Source organism: Aspergillus undulatus, assembly GCF_047715775.1.
Source record: "Aspergillus undulatus strain CBS 261.88 unplaced genomic scaffold BDV17scaffold_11, whole genome shotgun sequence".
NCBI lineage: Eukaryota > Fungi > Ascomycota > Eurotiomycetes > Eurotiales > Aspergillaceae > Aspergillus > Aspergillus undulatus.
The window spans coordinates 358721-375189 of NW_027396615.1; the positions used below are offsets into that span (position 1 = coordinate 358721).

The following is a 16469-nucleotide window of genomic DNA, read 5'->3' on the forward strand; positions in this document are numbered from 1 at the left end:
GCCGTGCACCATGTGGACTTCTGAGGAGGTTACCTGAGACTGGAAGGTTATGAAATCAGTATCCAGTTGCAAGAATAAGGGGCAGGTCGGGCTTACCTTATCTCCCCAAGATCATCCATGTGGTTACACATAGCCACAAACAAATCAAAAAAGAACTTATGTCCCATCTCCATCTCAAATTGCATGGTTCCACTGCGCTTGAAGATGTCGCGGGTCCGAATAACCATGGCCAGGTAATGGGCGCGCAGCCGGTACTCTGAGTCCGGAGTATTGTCGTAAGCGTACCGCGCAGACCGAATAATGATCTCGATAGGGATCCTAGATTGCAAACCCTGCTTGCGCAGAGCGAGGTCCTTGAGACCCTCGAGGCCATACTTTTCAGCCGCACAGTACACGGCTGTATCCCGGAGCACGAGATCGCCCACTCCAGAGTGGAAGATCGTCGCTTGGCTCAGGCCACTGTCGCCGCTGTCGCCGGGGTGTTGGGTGTCCATGAAGCTCTCGAGTTCCCATGTCTTCCGGCTCTTGTTGCGTTGCAGGCGCGGAGTGTAGTCGCCTTTGTATAGGAACTCGAGGATGCAGGACAAGACTTCTGGTTCCCTGTATTGTGTTAAAAGCGCCTGACATTCGAATATGGAAGGAGGCGTACTCGTCTGATAAGACCAACGCCTTGTTCACGCTTCCGACTGGAAACTGGCTTCTTAGCACTGTGTCAAAGAAGGGAGACCGGGAGAGAATGTTCTCGTGAGCGACGAAAAGACGCTGCTCCCGGCTCACAACCAAAGTGACTATAGGGCTCAGAAGTGAGCTGCTAAACGTTAACCAAATGCAAATGATACAGCATATAGGAAACTCACTCCTCCGTTGGACTTTCCAGCGACTCCTGCAACTTCGTCTTCGCATGCCCATCGAAAGACTTCCTAGCGGTCTTGGTGGCCTTGGCCACCCTGTCCCTATAGAAAAAGGAGCGCTTAACAGCCATGGCGTTGTCACTGCTATCCATCCACCTAACCAGGAACGAGACGAGAGACAGCCACGTGTAGAGGCAAAGGAGCGACAGAAGAAGAGACCAGAAGACAGGAAAAGAGCGGACGGCGTAGTCGGAGAGGAACGACGTAGCCGAGTCACGGTCACGCACGTTGCATGAAAAGAGTCCTGGAAGCCTTTCCAGAACAAGATCCGTCTCGTAGTTGGAGGCTTTCATTGGCGTACTGAAAAGCCGACTACTGACGATCGAGAAGGAGCAGAGTCCTGGAAAGTCTGCTTGCGCGGACGCGCATCTATCTCTTGTTTCGAGACGAAACAAGATTTTGATGCTCGTTGCGGAGGGTTTGTCGACTCTGTGAAGCGTGGGGAAAGGAAAGAAGTCGAAGCGCTGAGATGACGATAAGGTACAGGCAGCAGCACGCTATCATGTGACGAGGCTGATAGGCAAAGGTTGAGTCATGCGTTGAAGAGATCTTGCATAACCCTGTTCCTTCATCCTGATTGATTGGAGGGCGGAGAATAAGTTGCGCTGTTATGCCTCAGATTCGCCCAATGAGGTATTGGAGAAGGAGCGGCTGTGCACCTACACAAAACTGATCAGGGATCTTGTATGATGTATTCATAAATCAAGATAAAATGAGGTAAGAAGGGGACATTGGAGCCTCAGATTTCCGCATTGACATTGACAGCTGAAAACTCGACCGTCTATTGAAAGTAGATGGAAAAGGGCTTCGATTAACACTGATCAGAAGGTCCAAACAGGAGGTCATAATGCCGCACAGAACACAATCTAGACTAAGACATGTTATTGATACACAGACATAGCTCACACGCAAACAGAACCAATCGACCCTGCGAAATGAGGTTACAAATCAGAGATCATGAGCTTGCTTAATATAAAATATCGCGATCACCCGACCGACTGCAAACACCCCACAACACCTCTCATGCATACTCCTACATACCGTACAACTCCCATCAAAATCCACGTAAAAGAGATGAAAAGGCAACGTAGGGACCGGGTCCTACTCTGACGCATGAGCTTCTCGGTGACAGCCCAGCTTCAGCGCCCTATTCGGTGTCCTTGGCCTTCCTTCCACGTTTGCCAGAAGTAGCAGCGGGCTTCGATGCTTTAGCGGGCCGACCACGCTTCGAAGCCTTGGGCTTGGGCTCAGGCTCGGGAGACTCGGAATCATCATCATCGTCATCTTCATCGGAGGCAATGGGTGCCTTCTTCGGATAGCCGGTGGGCTTCCTCTTGGGTCGTTTAGGCTGGTCAGTCTCAGCTTCTTTGCCGTCTTCATCTTCCTGGAAGCGGCCGCGCTTTTTGGTCTTCGAAGACTTGGGCCTTTTCTCTTCCTCCTCGTCTGCGTCATCCTTCTCCTCCTGTTGGTTGATTTACTACTTTGCTCATCGCGCATCAAGAAAGTAGACCTACCTTGTCGGCGTCCTTTGCCTTCTTCTTAGGAGACTTGACTCGGAAGCCGTTTTGACCGGGCCTATTCATCTCGACATCCTACACGGTGTTAGAGATACCTATCAAGCATGGCTAAACAAAGGGAAAAGAACAACTCACGCCCTTCCAATCCTCATCATCGACATGGCCCTGCTCCAGAGCCTTCTGGATCTTCTTCTGGAGATCAGACGGAAGATCCTCATACCCGTCGAGCATGTCAAGGTCTCTGTCGTCGCCTTCACCAATAAGATTATTGATGTTGCCGATAACCTTGGGTGTCACACAGCCCCTACCCGGAAACCAAGTTAGATACATTACCAAGAGCTAGTAAAGAGGAAAAATTTAGATTTACCAATGTCTCCAGGACCATGACTGATATTGACCACTGTCAACCCAAGAGCCGTGTCGGAGCTCACCCTTTGCGATCTTGACTTTGTTGTCCTTGCATTCCTTGTTTTGGCAGCTGGCGCGACCGGTGGATGCTTGCTCTTTGTTTGATATTAGGGAGTCATTCACTTGACGGGTGGGGATGAGAGAATTTCATACCAACGCGGTAGGATGGCATGGCTGATTGTTGACGCGTCGTCACGTACGGCGGGATTAGGAGAGGATTTACTGACAACAAAAAGAAGTGCGAGAAGAGGGGAAGTTGTATATGACCAGCAAGAAAGGAGTTAGATTTATGATGGATAGAAAGAATGGATCTGGATTAATGGGGGTGGGAGCAAGGTATGGATCGAAAGAGATGATGTGAGGGAGTGAAAGGTCGGCGGAGAATGAGCGCCACGGCGAACGGAGCACCCCATATGCATCCTCTTTCATGACCACGCCCACAACCGAGTCTTCAAACGGAGTACTATGCCGTCTTATTATTTTTTGTTTCCCAATTGACAATATAAATTTCACTGAGTAGAGAGCAATTACAAAATGACGACTAGGAGCCTAGCTGACTAGTACTAAATAAGGCAAAACCATCAATGACTGAACATCCTCACAAAGGTAGCGTGATATGAATAGAAAAGTGTCTTCCTGACCAGGACCAGACCAAAACAACAGCAGAGGTCCTAGTCCCTTGCTTCAAATGAAAACCACGGGTGCTGTAGGACTTGCTCGCAAGACGGTCGCTCGGCCGGATCAAGATTTAGCATCGTCTGAAGTACATCTGCAAGAAGCTCATGCTCTTCCCCAGGAATCTCGAAAGACCCTGTCCCTCCATCTGGGAGCCGAAATGTATGATCAACTATTCCGTTCATTCGATCGCGTATGGTTGGCTTGCTGGGCTCATTAAAACTGTCGACCAGGTAGACGGCGCGACCGTCTGCAGCTGCCTCATCTTTGTAGACCTTTCTCTGGTGCTCCAAGTGGTAGACCACCAAGGCTCGGGGAGTGGACCAAGGAGATCAATCATGTCCTCGAGAATGTCATTTGCATTCTAATCACCCGTCCTGAATAGATTTCCGCCTGTGCGAATCTCGAAGATCGAGCACGCCGATCGCCAGATATCGCTCTTGACCGAACACTTATGGTCAATGAGAAGCTCGGGAGCGACATATGTTGTGTTATAAGAACTTATGCCTGGGTTCCTGGACGGCGATTCTGACGTGGCGAAGCCATCCCCCAAAGTCAACCAGACAGAGCTTGTCCGAGATAAGCTGGGTAAGATCGCTGCTCTTGAATTGCGTATAGTTGACGAATTCAACGGGTGAAACAAGATATCTCGGTGCATTTGAACCAGGGCTATGGTCCGAGGTAGTCAGGACAGTTAACCGCCCCGGTTCGCCCAGCTTTTCCAAGGCCTTGTTCTCAGTACCGTCCGGAATGTCAAGGCAAAGAAGAATGTTGTGGGGAGGAAATCTAGGCAAAATCAGTCGCAGAAAACTATAGATATGGGAGAAAATACATACCACCGTGGCAGATTCCCTGACGATGGAGAGCAGCCATCGCCTGTGCAGCCTGGCGTGCAAGGCTTCGCAAAAAATGACCGGGGTCATCTACTTTCAAGTCGATATCTTGACACGAGGTCCGGCGGCAGGGAAGACAAAGCATTGGTGGGATCCATTCGGACCATCGATCACGAAGTGATCGAGCGGCAGAGCGCAGTATTAGGTGATTACAACTACTTATTTAGCAACTTCTAGAAGACGCTGATCTATCTTGCTCATTGTTGGAGACACAGGCGGCGAGTATCTTGACTGCAACAGATTTGCCATCGACACGACAAAGCCAGACAGTGCTTCTTTCTCCGAAACCAAGCTTATGAATGACCTTGTACTGCCCGCGGTCGCCCAGACGGTCGCCTAGGTGGACAGGATGATACCCCCCCGGACTCATCCTCCACCCATTCTGTAACGAAGAGGTTGTTAGACATTTCCGCTCTGAGAGTACTGTTTCCTAGCAGACAAAAAGACTCAGTTGTTGGAATATAATGACTGTCGAGGAGGCCAAGTGAGGTGGGGGGTTTAGATAGAAGGCAGTGGAAGACTGGAGACAAAGCAAGGCTTCTAGATCAAAGAAACGACGAACCAGCAGTGCTTCGCCAAGCAACTTCAAAGACATGGCGGTATCAGCATCCTTCAGGGTTGCTCAATTTAGTTTCAGGTTCCATAGAGTTCATGAACTTTGTCTGAGATTTATGACAAAGAATAATAGGGGCACAAGAGGCAATAAGATCTGCTGAGGATGTCATCTTTTCCTCGTCATCTCACAAAGACGTATGCTCAATCCATGGTTGAGACTACTGAAATCAACATGGAATCGTTTCTAGATGCGCGATCCTCATTTTTTTTCTCCCCTGCCTTTTCTTATATGCTCTTATCCTCTTCCTGACCCTTCGGGTTTGGAACTCAAGCCCAAGACGCAAATACAAGCCAATAACACCAAGAAGCTATGCGGCATCAGTTATCGAGCTTGTCCGCCGCATTGACGAAATGCGAGCTGGTCGGATCCGGAATGTAGCGCTGCGAGAAGCCGGGGAGGGCACCACAACTGCCCGCGGTAGGTTCAACCTCACTTAAGCCTGATCTCATCTGCTGTTACGTTGACCACTTCCCATAAATGATATGGAGATGCGGGGAGCTCAATGAGAAAACGAATCTGGAGCGTATGCTTGGTGTTGAGAAGGTGGTTACACTGGCGGCGAGAAAGATAGGAAATATCACGACCATTTACATCAGGTATGTCAATTTGTCTTCGAACCAGGAAATCAAGTACTTGAGGCTACTCTGTAGCACCCCCTACAGTGCGAAGACCTATGCACTTTCTCTGGCCACGAGATGCGTCTGAAATCTGGCACCGTCAAGTTGAAATTATGTTGATACAAACCCTAGAAAAAGATATGTTGGCGCCCTGAACATCTTAGGCACTACTTCCTAGACGTGACTATCTTATCAAGTGCCGCGCACAGCGTCATCGTCCGGATCCACCTCGCTCCGGCTTCATAGAAATCAGAGGTTTCCATGAACGATTGCGTCATAAACATCCTATCTTTGCATGGTAAAATAATTTACTTGGAACTAAATATCAATACAACATGCTTTATATTTTATGATTTGTGCGTATGTTCGAAAACAAGCTTCGCAACGTCGTTCACTAACCCTCATCAAAGGCAGTAGCTTGATGTTTGCACATTCAATAACCTCTCAAAGGCGCCAACATGTTTTTGCAACATGACAACTGCTCCTAAGCTAAGCCTCGAACAGAAAACCGGTGCAGGCTCATGGCTCGTTTGTTCAACAGATGTACGGTGATGATGCTCAATCATATCTTGCGCCTTTTGAATAACTTTACGCAACAGATGCGGGCGAACAGAGGTCGAGTCCGCGCCAGGGAGGTAATGCCATGCCAAGACGCCCCCAAGGCCACAGACGGGATGTTCCAGTGCATGTATGATGAATCCACGCGTCATAAGAAACACCTTTTCTGTGTACTTCGCTGACTCAACGTGTCTTGCGTCTTTCGTCGCGAGAGTTTGGTATCCGACTTCGTCTGGAGAATTTAGTATGCATGCAAAGGGTGTGGTTCAGTCTTGGGAAGACTCACTGTAGAATGGATTTTTAACCAACACCAGCCCCAGGATCGAGACTAATACCTGCAGTACTGTGGACTTTCCCGGTGACCAGTTCTCATGGGGGTTCTGGGTAGGCCATGTCCCAAGAATGCTGAGGCAGATTTTGCCATCCTCGTATAGGTTCGGATTGACAGCTCCTCGTCCAACAGTCCAGGAATGAAAAAATGCCAATGGAGGCTCATTAGGGAAGTCTGAAGGCAGTTGGAAATCGAATACAAATGGAGCATGCTCGTATGGTGTATTTTCTGGTCCGATTATCAGGACCCGTAGTAGGTCCATCCTTGATTCCCATGATCGTACAAAGATGCCGGGCGGTAACGAAGCTCTGAGAATCTCAAATTCTCTCTGGATGTGTTTCATAGGTACCGCGGAGACAAATTGATCTATGAAGTGATGATCAGACGGAGGTAAATCTTCTAGCAGGGCGAAGCCAGGAGGAGGCAATTCTTGTAAGCGACAGCCGAAATCACGTCGCGTGCTGGACTCTTGGTAGGCTGAAGTAGACGTGGTATCTGTCCTACTATCCCTCTTACAAGATGCCTGCCGGTAATCAAGCTGCATCGCTAACAAACTCGCGGCAATCTCACTTTTTGCTTTTTCGAGGATTTTAGGGTTTTTTAATTCAGCAAGAACGGACTCGTCCAAGCCAAGAGAGCCATTCGTCTCATCCGTTGAAGCCCAATTATCTTCAATACCATCGGTGTCAAGGCCATATTCGTCCGAGGATGAGGCAAAGGCTTCACTTTCAGAGTGCCAGTATAGAAATTTGGAGAACGAAGAAAGACCAGGTGGCAGCATCATCAAGATTCTCTCGAGAGGAACCTGGGCATCATGACAGCCGCTAGAACCAGGGAACCGAACAGTGATAATGCCGTCGGTATCAATTGCAACGATCTTCCCAAAGAAGTCGTTAGGTGGTATATCGTCGTTCGGGTGAAGGCTGTACCGCCGTCGCGGAGAAGGTCGACGTATCGTAGTCGTTTCCTTGAACCAATCGGAGGCAGTCATTGCAGCCTTTATTGACTGAAGCTTATTTGATACGTCGGAATATGAAGTAGAGTTGATAAATAGATGATAGGGCCCGGTGCCTTCGGCTATTGTGTGTGTGCGTGTTGAAGACACAACGGATTCATCAACGCATGCCGGGGCAACAACGACTAAAGCATCCACAAACATGTTCAGAGCATAGAAAGTCGTAAGCTCATAGAGAGACACATCCGTAACCACATCACTTAGTCTACCCAAGGAAGAGCCTGGGCTTAGAGCATCCCCGTTATAGATCAGCTCAACATCCGGGCTCTGGAACCAACGGACCGACGCTATTTGCTCTCGATTGATTTTCTGGATGATGCCAATTTGTGCACGTAGTATCTGTGCCGCTTGATCACGAAAGAAATGCGAGGCATGCCCTTTGCTTACAGTAACAGACTTGTCCACAACGTTGACACCATCCTTTAGAGCGACTGGGGTGCCCGGAAAGAGTTCGCCCTCGGTGTCAGTTTCGAGCAGGCACTTGGAATCTTCGGTGGTACAGCTCCCATCTTGCCATCGGACAGTTACCTCGGTTCTGGTCGAGACAACCCGGAAGATGTTCATGTCATACCCGAAAGTCTGATCGGTTGGTAGACGTTGATAGCCGGGATATTTCCTTTCTGCAAGGGCCGAATCCCGAAGCCGGACTCGATCACCAACAAAAAGCGCGTAATTCCACACTGGTATTCGAAAGTCGTGACTCGACGGCTGCGTAAAATCGCATTTTATGGCATTTCCATGCAGCTGGGACGCTCTAAGCACTTCATCGCTGGGGCCAGGATGATAAGGCTCGGTGGAAAAGACATTGGGGAATAGCCAGCGAATATGGATGTCCTCTGCAGGACTTTCCAGCACATAACCCTGGATCATTTCTTCTTGTCCACAAGGACGATCGCTATGGCTGAGATTGGTTCTTTCGACAAAAACCGATTGACCAGGAAAGAGATCTTCTAGCTCATCGGTCGTCCACACGTACTTTCCGTCCCCAATGCCACGCTCCTTGAGATCTGAGGGTGTGAGCGCAGTCGTAGGGTCTACTTGGACAGGGAGCTCTAGAGCAAGAGGGTCCAGAGGAGATACAATTGTTGAGTTTTCAAGAAGCAAAACAACATCACGTTCAACTTTCTCGACCGCCCCCACCTTTTGGTGGTAGATGACATGATCACCTTCTGTGAAGTCCAGGTGCTCGGTAAGTTCCGATCCTGGTACATCATAGAGCATGCAAGGGCGGGTATTGGAGATCTCAGATGCCGGAAATCTTTCAAAGCCTCCGCAAGGCTTTCCTGTAAATCTAACTGGAAGGTAGTCCCCTGTTCTAGGATCAAGCGGTTGATAAGCGACTGGCTCAAGTGTGAATTTTGTTGTTGTGCTGATGACAATGCCGCTCACTGTATCATCGAGATCCCGTTTCACCTTATCACCAAGAGTGAGAGGGCGATCGACAAGTTCGAGATGACTCTCATGAATGAGAGAGTAGAATTCCGAGTCTTCGAAAAATCTAACAAAGATAAACTCCTCTGGCGGCTAAAGCTATCAGAATGTAGCCAACAAGGAAGGTTTTGACCTACCGTGCCCGTTGCCATGAAAGCATCAACAGCTTCTGTTGGTAGCTCAGTATACCGGAAAATGGGGTAGTTTGCGAACTTTTCATCCTCTTCGTCCTATTGAAAATTAGGTCTTAAGGTCATGGATATATTTTGACCATCAAAGCGGGCAACGCAGGCAACGTACAGCCGGGTCACGATACGTTTTCTATTAACAGCATCAGTCTGACAATCAAGTTGACTTGCCCATGAATGAACGTACCAAAACATCCCCTATAATGGACGAACTCGATTTGAGCCGACATATATCGCCGCAATTGAGCTAAAAGAATCCGACGAGTTGGCACGACTTTCACACAAAGCTTGGTTTCCTGGCTCGCATATTGCCAATCGATTGGTTTGATATGGGATTTAAGCGAACAATTGAGCCGAATGGTTATCGACTGGAAACGACTAAGAGAATCGGCGCACCTTTTCGCTCATCTTTGCTCCATGCTCAGAAGCTGTGGTGGTTGATATGCGAGGCACATCCATTGGGCAACCTCAAAGTGGTGGGTATTTGCGTAAGATTAAGGCAAATTGGACAAGTGACCCGACAGTCAGAAAGTGCTGTTGCTGATCCGTTCGAAGCATCAGGTGTCAGACAAGTTTTCCAGAGACAGATATAAGCAAGATAAGGGACCAAACCAGGCCGTGCTAGATACGAAGATGCCCAGATGGAAGACAGAAAGATAACAAAGAGTTCCAGAAAACCAGCTGAAGAGAAAAATAGAAGTAGATAGAGTGGTCGAAGGTTGCAAGATAGACTCGAGCCCTGGGAGTCTAGACATCATTTTAGATCGTCAGGTCCAGCCCAAGCCCAACAGTGGACAAGACACAGCTGTCAGTCACATGCATTGTCGCATTGGCAGGCTGACAGACGCTTGGCCGAAGATTTCACTATCACCGATCGATCTCGGCCTTGATGTCTGAGTAATTCTGAATTTAGCCATCACTGCAGAGAGAGAGAGAGCGTGCATGACAGGCTGACAGTTGGTGCCTGGTGGGGAAGATAGAGAGAGAGAGATTAGCTCAACCACTGACGATCTCCACCGGAAGATTCTCTGCGGCGGCAGGAGCTCCTGCCATTGCCATCGTCATCGTCACGACTAACACCATTTACCTTTGTACTTCTACACAACCGACTGTCCACGGCACCTTCGCACGAGTCCTATATTTTCCAACAAGCCGCGTCAGATATTTGTTCTCGAATCTTATCCTTTTTCTGTCTCGCCTCCTGCGCCGAACGCCACGTCTGAGTTCTACCTGAACCTCGGCGCAACCTCTCCATCCCACCACCACCCTCTCACCCTCCCTCCAACCAACCAGATTCGTCATATCCAACCCAAACATAATGTCCGAACCAGGCCCGGCCTCCATCCCAACAAGCGCCGACCCGCGCAGCCACCGCCCAACAAAACGCCGCGCCCTAACCCCCCAAACCGAACACGCCGCGCAAATCAACAACCTATTCAAAGACCCCGGCAAGGAAATAAAACTCCCCGGTGCATCGTCGCAAAGAACAGCGTCTTCACTCCCCGCGCCCCCCGAAATCGTCGCCAATGTCCAGGGTTCTTCGGCTGGTGCGGGGTCCGGAGAGTTCCACGTCTACAAGGCTAGTCGGCGACGCGAGTATGAGCGGTTGCGGCTCATGCAGGATGAGGTTGATCGAGAAAGGGAAGGGGATGAGTGGGCTAAAAGGCAGGAGGAGGTGAGGAGGAAGGATGAGGAGAAGACGGAGAAGAATCGGAAGCGGAGGGAGAAGAGGAATAAGGCGAAGAAGGGGAAGAAAGGGGGTGCTGGGCAAAATGGGGATGGGATGGATGTTAGTGAGGATAAAGGTGCAGGTATGGTTGCGACTGCAGCTAATGGGGCAACTGCAGCTAATGGGGCTGGGAGTGCTGAGGGCCAGACGGAGGCGGCTGTTGAGACGCCTGGTGTCATTATTCATGATGATTGAGGGTGGTAGGACAGGAAGTGTACAATATGAAGATACCCATTGTAATTTATTCTAGGATATTCATACAAATCGAGAGATTCATGACATTATGTACGCGTTTTTATTCCATTCCCTAACGTTTATTCATCGCCACCGCCGGGGGCGCCACCCTGCTGGGCGGTCTTACCACTGCAGATATCATCAACGCGAAGAAGCAGGCAGGCAGACTATTTCATAGTTAGCTCAAGCTCTTAAATAGTAGAAAGGAAATGCTTACCTCGACGGCCGTCTTGATGCTTTGAAGCTTGACGGCTTCCGGCTCCCACACGCCATACTCCTTCATGTCAACCAAGGCACCCGTGTCACCATCCAGACCCCATGTGGTCTGACCCTCAACGTGCTTAGCCCTCATACGGGTGAGAACCCGGATAGGGCTGGCTCCAGCGTTCTGTGCTAGCGTTCGGGGAATAATTTCCATGGCATCCGCAACAGCCTTGTACGGCCATTGTTGGACGCCCTCAATAGACTTGGCTAGCTGGCCGAGCTTGACGGAAACGGCCATCTCAATGGCGCCACCACCAGGGCACAGACGAGGGTGGAAGATAACATTCCGGGCGACGGACATGGCGTCTTGGAGGTTACGCTCGATCTCATTGATGATGTCCTTGGAGGGACCGCGGAGGAGGATTGTGCACGCCTTGGGGTTTTGGCACTTGCGGAGGAAAGTGAAGTATTCGTCACCGATCTTCTCAATCTCGAAGAGACCGCACTCGGTTCCAACGTCGGATTCTTGGATATCGTCTACGCGGTTGATGATCGTTGCACCTGTGGCTCTCGCAATGCGGTTGTTGTCTGTTTTTCTCACCCGTCGGAGTGCTGTGACGTTGGCCTTCATCAAAAAGTGTTGCGCGAGATCTATAGCAGGTTAGACCAGATTCTAGTGGGATGATCGTGTAACTTACCAGAAACACCCTTCTCGGTGATAACGACATCGGGCTTCAGAGCCAAGATAGCGTCACACATGTGCTTAACCTGCTCCTCCTCAATCTGCAGAATACGGTTCCAGTCGTCTTCCTTCGAGATTTCAATATTGGTCTGTGATTCACCCTTCTTGTACTCCAACGGGCAATCCAGGAGGATGACTCTGGGGTTCTCGATTCTCCGTCGCATCTTGGGGTGGGTGATATCCTTGTTGACCATTACACCATCGATAACCTCGCTGTCCTCGATCTGACCACCAGGAATCTTTTCAATACGGGCGTAGCGCTTGATGTCGACCTCTCTCTTTCCACCACCGGCATCGAAGGACACAGTGCGGACTGCTCGCAGCGCCAGATCACACATCAAATCCGACCACCTGGAAACGAACTTTGTTCCGATAGATGACTTGATGAGAGTGTACATTGCCTTGTCGTCATCGATGTCCACAGGGAGTGAAACTTCCTCGACGATAGCAAGAGCGTCGGCCAGAGCACGTTTGAAGGCGGAGATAATGACGACGGGGTGGATGTTACGTTCGAGCTGGGGAAGGGCCTGAGCAAGCATTTCACCAGCTAAAAGGTCAGCATCATGCTGGAAGATACATGAGAGGAAGAATCCAAAATACCAAGGATGATAACTGTGGTCGTTCCGTCTCCGACTTCCTCGTCCTGTGTACGGCTGAGTTCAATCATGCTCTTAGCGGCGGGGTGAGAAACTTCGATCTCTCGAAGAATAGCGTGACCATCGTTCGTAAGAACAATTCCTCCCATGGGGTCCAGAAGCATCTTCAGCATGGCCTTGGGTCCCAGACATGACCGGATAATGTCCGCAACTCTGAATATGCATTAGATCGGAAGCGGGGTGAGGTGGAAAGTGCACGTACGTCTTCGCGGCAGTAATGTTCGACAACTGAGCTTTGCGACCGACCTGTCTCTCACCAGCGTTGGTGTCTGAGCTACGTTAGCTCTTTATCGAAAAGGGGGGGGTCAACTTGTCAAGTAACATACTCATCACCACCACCGGAGCCTGCATTTTGGCGGTGTTTCGAGGGTTGCAACGGAAAGAAGCGGAGAAGCGCAGCAAATATCCCCAGCGACGGAGAGATAATATCCAATTCAGACGAAGAGAACGTCAAACAGCCGCGTTCTGGGGGAGGAGATCTGGAGAAGTTGTGCCCGCCTTCACCTCAAATTTCCAGTGCTCGAAGTGGGATTGCGGACTGGAAGCTCACCGCCACTATTCTCCTTTGGGAATAGTCACAGTTCCCCTGTTATTTGGTGCCTGAGGAACCAACAGTGCATAGTACTGACCTTCAATTTTTCGATGTCATTTCAATTCTGGGTCTAAATGCAGATTTTTACTTCAAAGATAGCATAGTTCATTTTAAAATCATCTGTCGAGCCTGTCATACCAATCGCCGAATGCCAATAATGTGGCCAACGCCAACTCCAATCAGGATCTATGCAGAACTCCCCCCAATTAATCCAAATTCCATTCAACAAACAATATCATTTCTTGAACATTTTCTTAGCCCGCAATATCTTCATGCGTAAGCGGTAATGAGTACGGGAAAGAAGCGACAAAAACCTCCTATTTCCCTTCTCGAATTCCTCTCCACTGTTCTGACCAGCATGGCCCCCATGCACATAGTACGGCCCAGAGCATCTCCACGACATACACCCGTCACGAGACATACCATCACCATCTTGACGGGCTAGACACAGAAGAGGCGAGTGCGGCTCAGCAGCGACGGTGTCCGCTGAGGACAGACGAGTCTCGTCCGTGCCGCCGAGACCGCATAGACGAACACCGCGTCTGCTTTTAGCTTTAGTCTTGCCTGTATCAACGTCCTTTTCCTCCTTCATCCGTTTGCTCTTCTCCCGCTTCCCATATGAGTAGTAGACAGGGACTCGGTATTTCTGCTCCAGGTACCGTGTCATGTCCCTTGAACGCCCAATGTCAACATCATGACGCTTCTGCATGGTATGTTTGGCCTCGTGCTCCTTCATCGTGGCGATCGTCGTATGGTCTCCCTTGAACAATTTCTCCTTCTTCAAGAATCCGTAACCATCGTCACTGCTGTGCCCTTTGTATTCGTCTTGTGCTTTCAACTCAGACTCCGTAAAAACCTTCAACTTTAGCTTGGGTCTTGGTATAGACTCAGGCTCCGTACCAGCTCGATCAAAATACCGATGTTGACACTGACGCTGGTGCTTGCGTAGCGACAGTGTCCGGCCTGAAGCATGGTCGTATGCATGTGCAGAATGCACGCGACGAAGCCGCTCAGCTTGGATCTTGCGCATATTGAGTTGCAGACGCGCGGGGAGTTTCGAAAGCGCTGCTTCGTCGAGCGCGCAGACGATTTCCTCTTCAGAGGCTGTGGAGTTGCCGTCGTCGTCTCCGTCGCCGTATCTAGGTTTTGGGCTTGGTGCTGCTGCTTTTGTTGCGCGGTAGGCTGGAGAAGTGGTTAGGTTTTGGGTTTCGATGCGCAAGGTGGGCTTAGGCTTGTGGGTTGGTCGAGCTTTGAAGGTTGCGGTGCTGGAGATGGGCGTGTGCGTAGTGCTGGCCATTTTGGTTATTTTGTTTGAGGGGCGTTAATTAATGGTTGATAATTGTTTTAGAGGATAGATTCAATTGTGCAGTACGCAGATGTAGAGAACAAGGATTTGAGGGTTGAGAAGGAATAGGTGGAAAATGGGAGACGGTGAGAAAAAACACAGGCAAGCAGGCCGGTCTTATTGTAGATCTGACTCTAGATTTCAGTGTGAGTCAATAATACACCTGAGGAACAGTGAATATTCCATGTTCCTGTGTAGTGGATTCATGGTGGTGTCTCCATAGCAATCTGAGTGAATGAGTGTATTTGTGAAGTGTAATGATTGTGAAATAGGCTTTCGCCAAAACTTCCCAATCCATTGAATATGTGCAACAGGAACAAAACCTGGGTATCATTGTTATTACACAAGGGTATGGACTTAGGCGATTCGAGTGGGGATTATGTACCCAAATCGCATATTAAAAGTTCGTCAAGGCCATACTACTAAGCTCAAAACTCCCGGCTCTCGCCAATGTCGCAAATGTCGAAGACTCCAGTTTCCGGGTATCCATGCTTCTTCAATGCCTCCTTCAGCTTCCTTGGAGGCTCGAGGACGTCTTCTTCCGTCAAGACCCAGGTACCCCAGTGCATACCAAGAGCCTTTTTACACTGCGTGTCTCGGAAGATCTCAACGGCATCATGAGGGTCTGCGTGCATAGGGCTCATGAACCACCGCGGCTGGTATGCGCCGATGGGGATCAACCCGAGATCAAAGGGGCCCCGGAACTCGCCTACTTGCTTGAAAGCAGGGCACGAGGGATAATCGTGTCCGGGGCCATGGTCGTCAACGTCACCAGGGAGGGTTGGTACCGAGCGATAGCCAGTGTCCCTGGAGAACGGGTTTTGATTAGCCGTTACACAGATAAGATGGTCTGATTGGAGATGCTTACCCCGCGAAATATACCTTGCGGCCTCCGGACTCGACATACCACGAAGCCCAAAGAGTCTTACATCGGTCGAATGGTGTTCTGGCACTGAGATGCTGGCAAGGCAAGCAGCCAATTCGAGCAGTGATATCAGACGACTTCGGGGTGGAGTCTTGGTTGGTTTTCTCTACCTGCGGGCCGGACTGCTTTGACGAAAGTAGGACATCGCGCTCATCCCACCAGTCGAGCTCCGTCGCATTCGGAATTCCGGTTTTGTCAAACCATTCTTTGTTACCCAGGGGAACAAAGAAATGAACGTTTGGATGGCGCTTGTGAATATCTTGAACCGTCGGAAGGGACAAGTGATCGTAATGATTGTGGGAAATGACGACCGCGTCGATTATAGGAATATCCTTGATCTGACAAGGTGCCTCAGTATAACGCTTCGGCCCTAACCATGAAAAAGGAGAGCATCTATCCTCAAAAACTGGATCGAATAGCACGCGGAGTCCACTGGGGAATTCAACATAGTAGCAAGCATGCCCTAACCATGTTGCGCGCAGAGTTGGTGTTTCGCGACTGCGTAAGAACTCGGGCTTCTGGAGAGGAACGGTGGGAGGAGTCGTGTCGGGGCGATGGGCTTTGCCGGACAACATGCGCCTTGTAAAAGGTCAAATCCATATGCTCAGATAATTGACTCCGCAAGTTCTCGACTTCGTGCACTTACCACGCCAACTGCGTTTGCTTGTCGAAAGGTGAGACGAATGATCTGCGGATTGTTTAGCACCAAGCGCATGTCGAGTCGTGGCCGGATGACCCACTTCCAGGGATTGTCAAACCCGTTCTTGACATGATGCGCTTTTTTGCTGGCATCATCTGGAGCTTGCGAAGCGGGAGAGGCGGACAGAGTCAGGGCGTAGAGAACGCCTGCAGTAGATGAGCCCATCTTCAAGTTGGCGGCAG

At 49.9% G+C, this 16469-nt stretch overlaps 8 protein-coding genes across 8 annotated transcripts; 1 reads left to right on the forward strand and 7 right to left on the reverse strand.

Moving 5' to 3' along the window:
* Window positions 1–29: 29 nt before the first annotated feature.
* BDV17DRAFT_289140 (uncharacterized protein) lies at window positions 30–1204 on the reverse strand (the record flags this gene model as incomplete). Its single annotated transcript, XM_073761603.1, has 4 exons — window positions 30–39; window positions 97–600; window positions 650–808; window positions 858–1204. The coding sequence occupies 4 exons, from the start codon at window positions 1202–1204 to the stop codon at window positions 30–32; spliced, it is 1020 nt and encodes a 339-aa protein (XP_073617986.1).
* Window positions 1205–1395: 191 nt separating this feature from the next.
* On the reverse strand, window positions 1396–3221 carry BDV17DRAFT_257230 (uncharacterized protein). Its single transcript, XM_073757169.1, has 5 exons — window positions 2990–3221; window positions 2796–2931; window positions 2564–2732; window positions 2426–2503; window positions 1396–2373 (listed from the first exon to the last, which is right to left on the reverse strand). The coding sequence occupies exons 1-5, from the start codon at window positions 3006–3008 to the stop codon at window positions 2059–2061; spliced, it is 717 nt and encodes a 238-aa protein (XP_073617987.1). The 5' UTR covers window positions 3009–3221; the 3' UTR covers window positions 1396–2058.
* Window positions 3222–3785: 564 nt separating this feature from the next.
* On the reverse strand, window positions 3786–4393 carry BDV17DRAFT_21577 (uncharacterized protein). Its single transcript, XM_073755506.1, has 2 exons — window positions 4348–4393; window positions 3786–4297 (listed from the first exon to the last, which is right to left on the reverse strand). Exon 2 carries the CDS (start codon window positions 4167–4169, stop codon window positions 3876–3878), a length of 294 nt encoding a protein of 97 aa, XP_073617988.1. The 5' UTR covers window positions 4170–4297; window positions 4348–4393; the 3' UTR covers window positions 3786–3875.
* Window positions 4394–6041: 1648 nt separating this feature from the next.
* BDV17DRAFT_280397 (ubiquitin-conjugating enzyme E2) lies at window positions 6042–9718 on the reverse strand (the record flags this gene model as incomplete). The annotated part of the gene is made up of 5 exons (XM_073759877.1): window positions 6042–6427; window positions 6482–7029; window positions 7078–9065; window positions 9110–9202; window positions 9671–9718. 5 exons carry the CDS (start codon window positions 9716–9718, stop codon window positions 6042–6044), a joined length of 3063 nt encoding a protein of 1020 aa, XP_073617989.1.
* Window positions 9719–10044: 326 nt separating this feature from the next.
* BDV17DRAFT_21800 (PRKRIP1 family protein) lies at window positions 10045–11132 on the forward strand. The gene has a single exon (XM_073755547.1). It carries the CDS (start codon window positions 10479–10481, stop codon window positions 11082–11084), a length of 606 nt encoding a protein of 201 aa, XP_073617990.1. The 5' UTR covers window positions 10045–10478; the 3' UTR covers window positions 11085–11132.
* A 35-nt stretch (window positions 11133–11167) lies between these two features.
* BDV17DRAFT_21921 (chaperonin-containing T-complex subunit CCT3) lies at window positions 11168–13314 on the reverse strand. The gene is made up of 6 exons (XM_073755565.1): window positions 13052–13314; window positions 12928–12994; window positions 12670–12878; window positions 12026–12616; window positions 11341–11978; window positions 11168–11290 (listed from the first exon to the last, which is right to left on the reverse strand). Exons 1-6 carry the CDS (start codon window positions 13074–13076, stop codon window positions 11204–11206), a joined length of 1617 nt encoding a protein of 538 aa, XP_073617991.1. The 5' UTR covers window positions 13077–13314; the 3' UTR covers window positions 11168–11203.
* BDV17DRAFT_21971 (uncharacterized protein) lies at window positions 13105–14852 on the reverse strand. Its single transcript, XM_073755575.1, has one exon. The coding sequence runs from the start codon at window positions 14612–14614 to the stop codon at window positions 13553–13555; it is 1062 nt and encodes a 353-aa protein (XP_073617992.1). The 5' UTR covers window positions 14615–14852; the 3' UTR covers window positions 13105–13552.
* BDV17DRAFT_21940 (putative Zn-dependent hydrolase/oxidoreductase family protein) lies at window positions 14853–16444 on the reverse strand. Its single transcript, XM_073755567.1, has 2 exons — window positions 15531–16444; window positions 14853–15469 (listed from the first exon to the last, which is right to left on the reverse strand). The coding sequence occupies exons 1-2, from the start codon at window positions 16160–16162 to the stop codon at window positions 15091–15093; spliced, it is 1011 nt and encodes a 336-aa protein (XP_073617993.1). The 5' UTR covers window positions 16163–16444; the 3' UTR covers window positions 14853–15090.
* Window positions 16445–16469: the final 25 nt, after the last annotated feature.

Bases quoted from the DNA above. Each gene is read 5' to 3' on its own strand.
- BDV17DRAFT_257230 (XM_073757169.1), bottom strand. The intron at 2,733-2,795 runs GTAAATCTAAAT...GTTTCCGGGTAG, and splicing joins TCATGGTCCTGGAGACATTG to GGGCTGTGTGACACCCAAGG. The intron at 2,374-2,425 runs GTAGGTCTACTT...ATCAACCAACAG, and splicing joins AGGCAAAGGACGCCGACAAG to GAGGAGAAGGATGACGCAGA.
- BDV17DRAFT_21577 (XM_073755506.1), bottom strand. From the start codon at position 4,169: ATGCACCGAGATATCTTGTTTCACCCGTTGAATTCGTCAACTATACGC.
- BDV17DRAFT_21800 (XM_073755547.1), top strand. From the start codon at position 10,479: ATGTCCGAACCAGGCCCGGCCTCCATCCCAACAAGCGCCGACCCGCGC.
- BDV17DRAFT_21921 (XM_073755565.1), bottom strand. From the start codon at position 13,076: ATGCAGGCTCCGGTGGTGGTGATGA. The intron at 12,617-12,669 runs GTATTTTGGATT...CTGACCTTTTAG, and splicing joins GACCACAGTTATCATCCTTG to CTGGTGAAATGCTTGCTCAG. The intron at 11,979-12,025 runs GTAAGTTACACG...AACCTGCTATAG, and splicing joins CACCGAGAAGGGTGTTTCTG to ATCTCGCGCAACACTTTTTG.
- BDV17DRAFT_21971 (XM_073755575.1), bottom strand. From the start codon at position 14,614: ATGGCCAGCACTACGCACACGCCCATCTCCAGCACCGCAACCTTCAAA.
- BDV17DRAFT_21940 (XM_073755567.1), bottom strand. From the start codon at position 16,162: ATGTTGTCCGGCAAAGCCCATCGCCCCGACACGACTCCTCCCACCGTT. The intron at 15,470-15,530 runs GTAAGCATCTCC...CCCGTTCTCCAG, and splicing joins CGCAAGGTATATTTCGCGGG to GGACACTGGCTATCGCTCGG.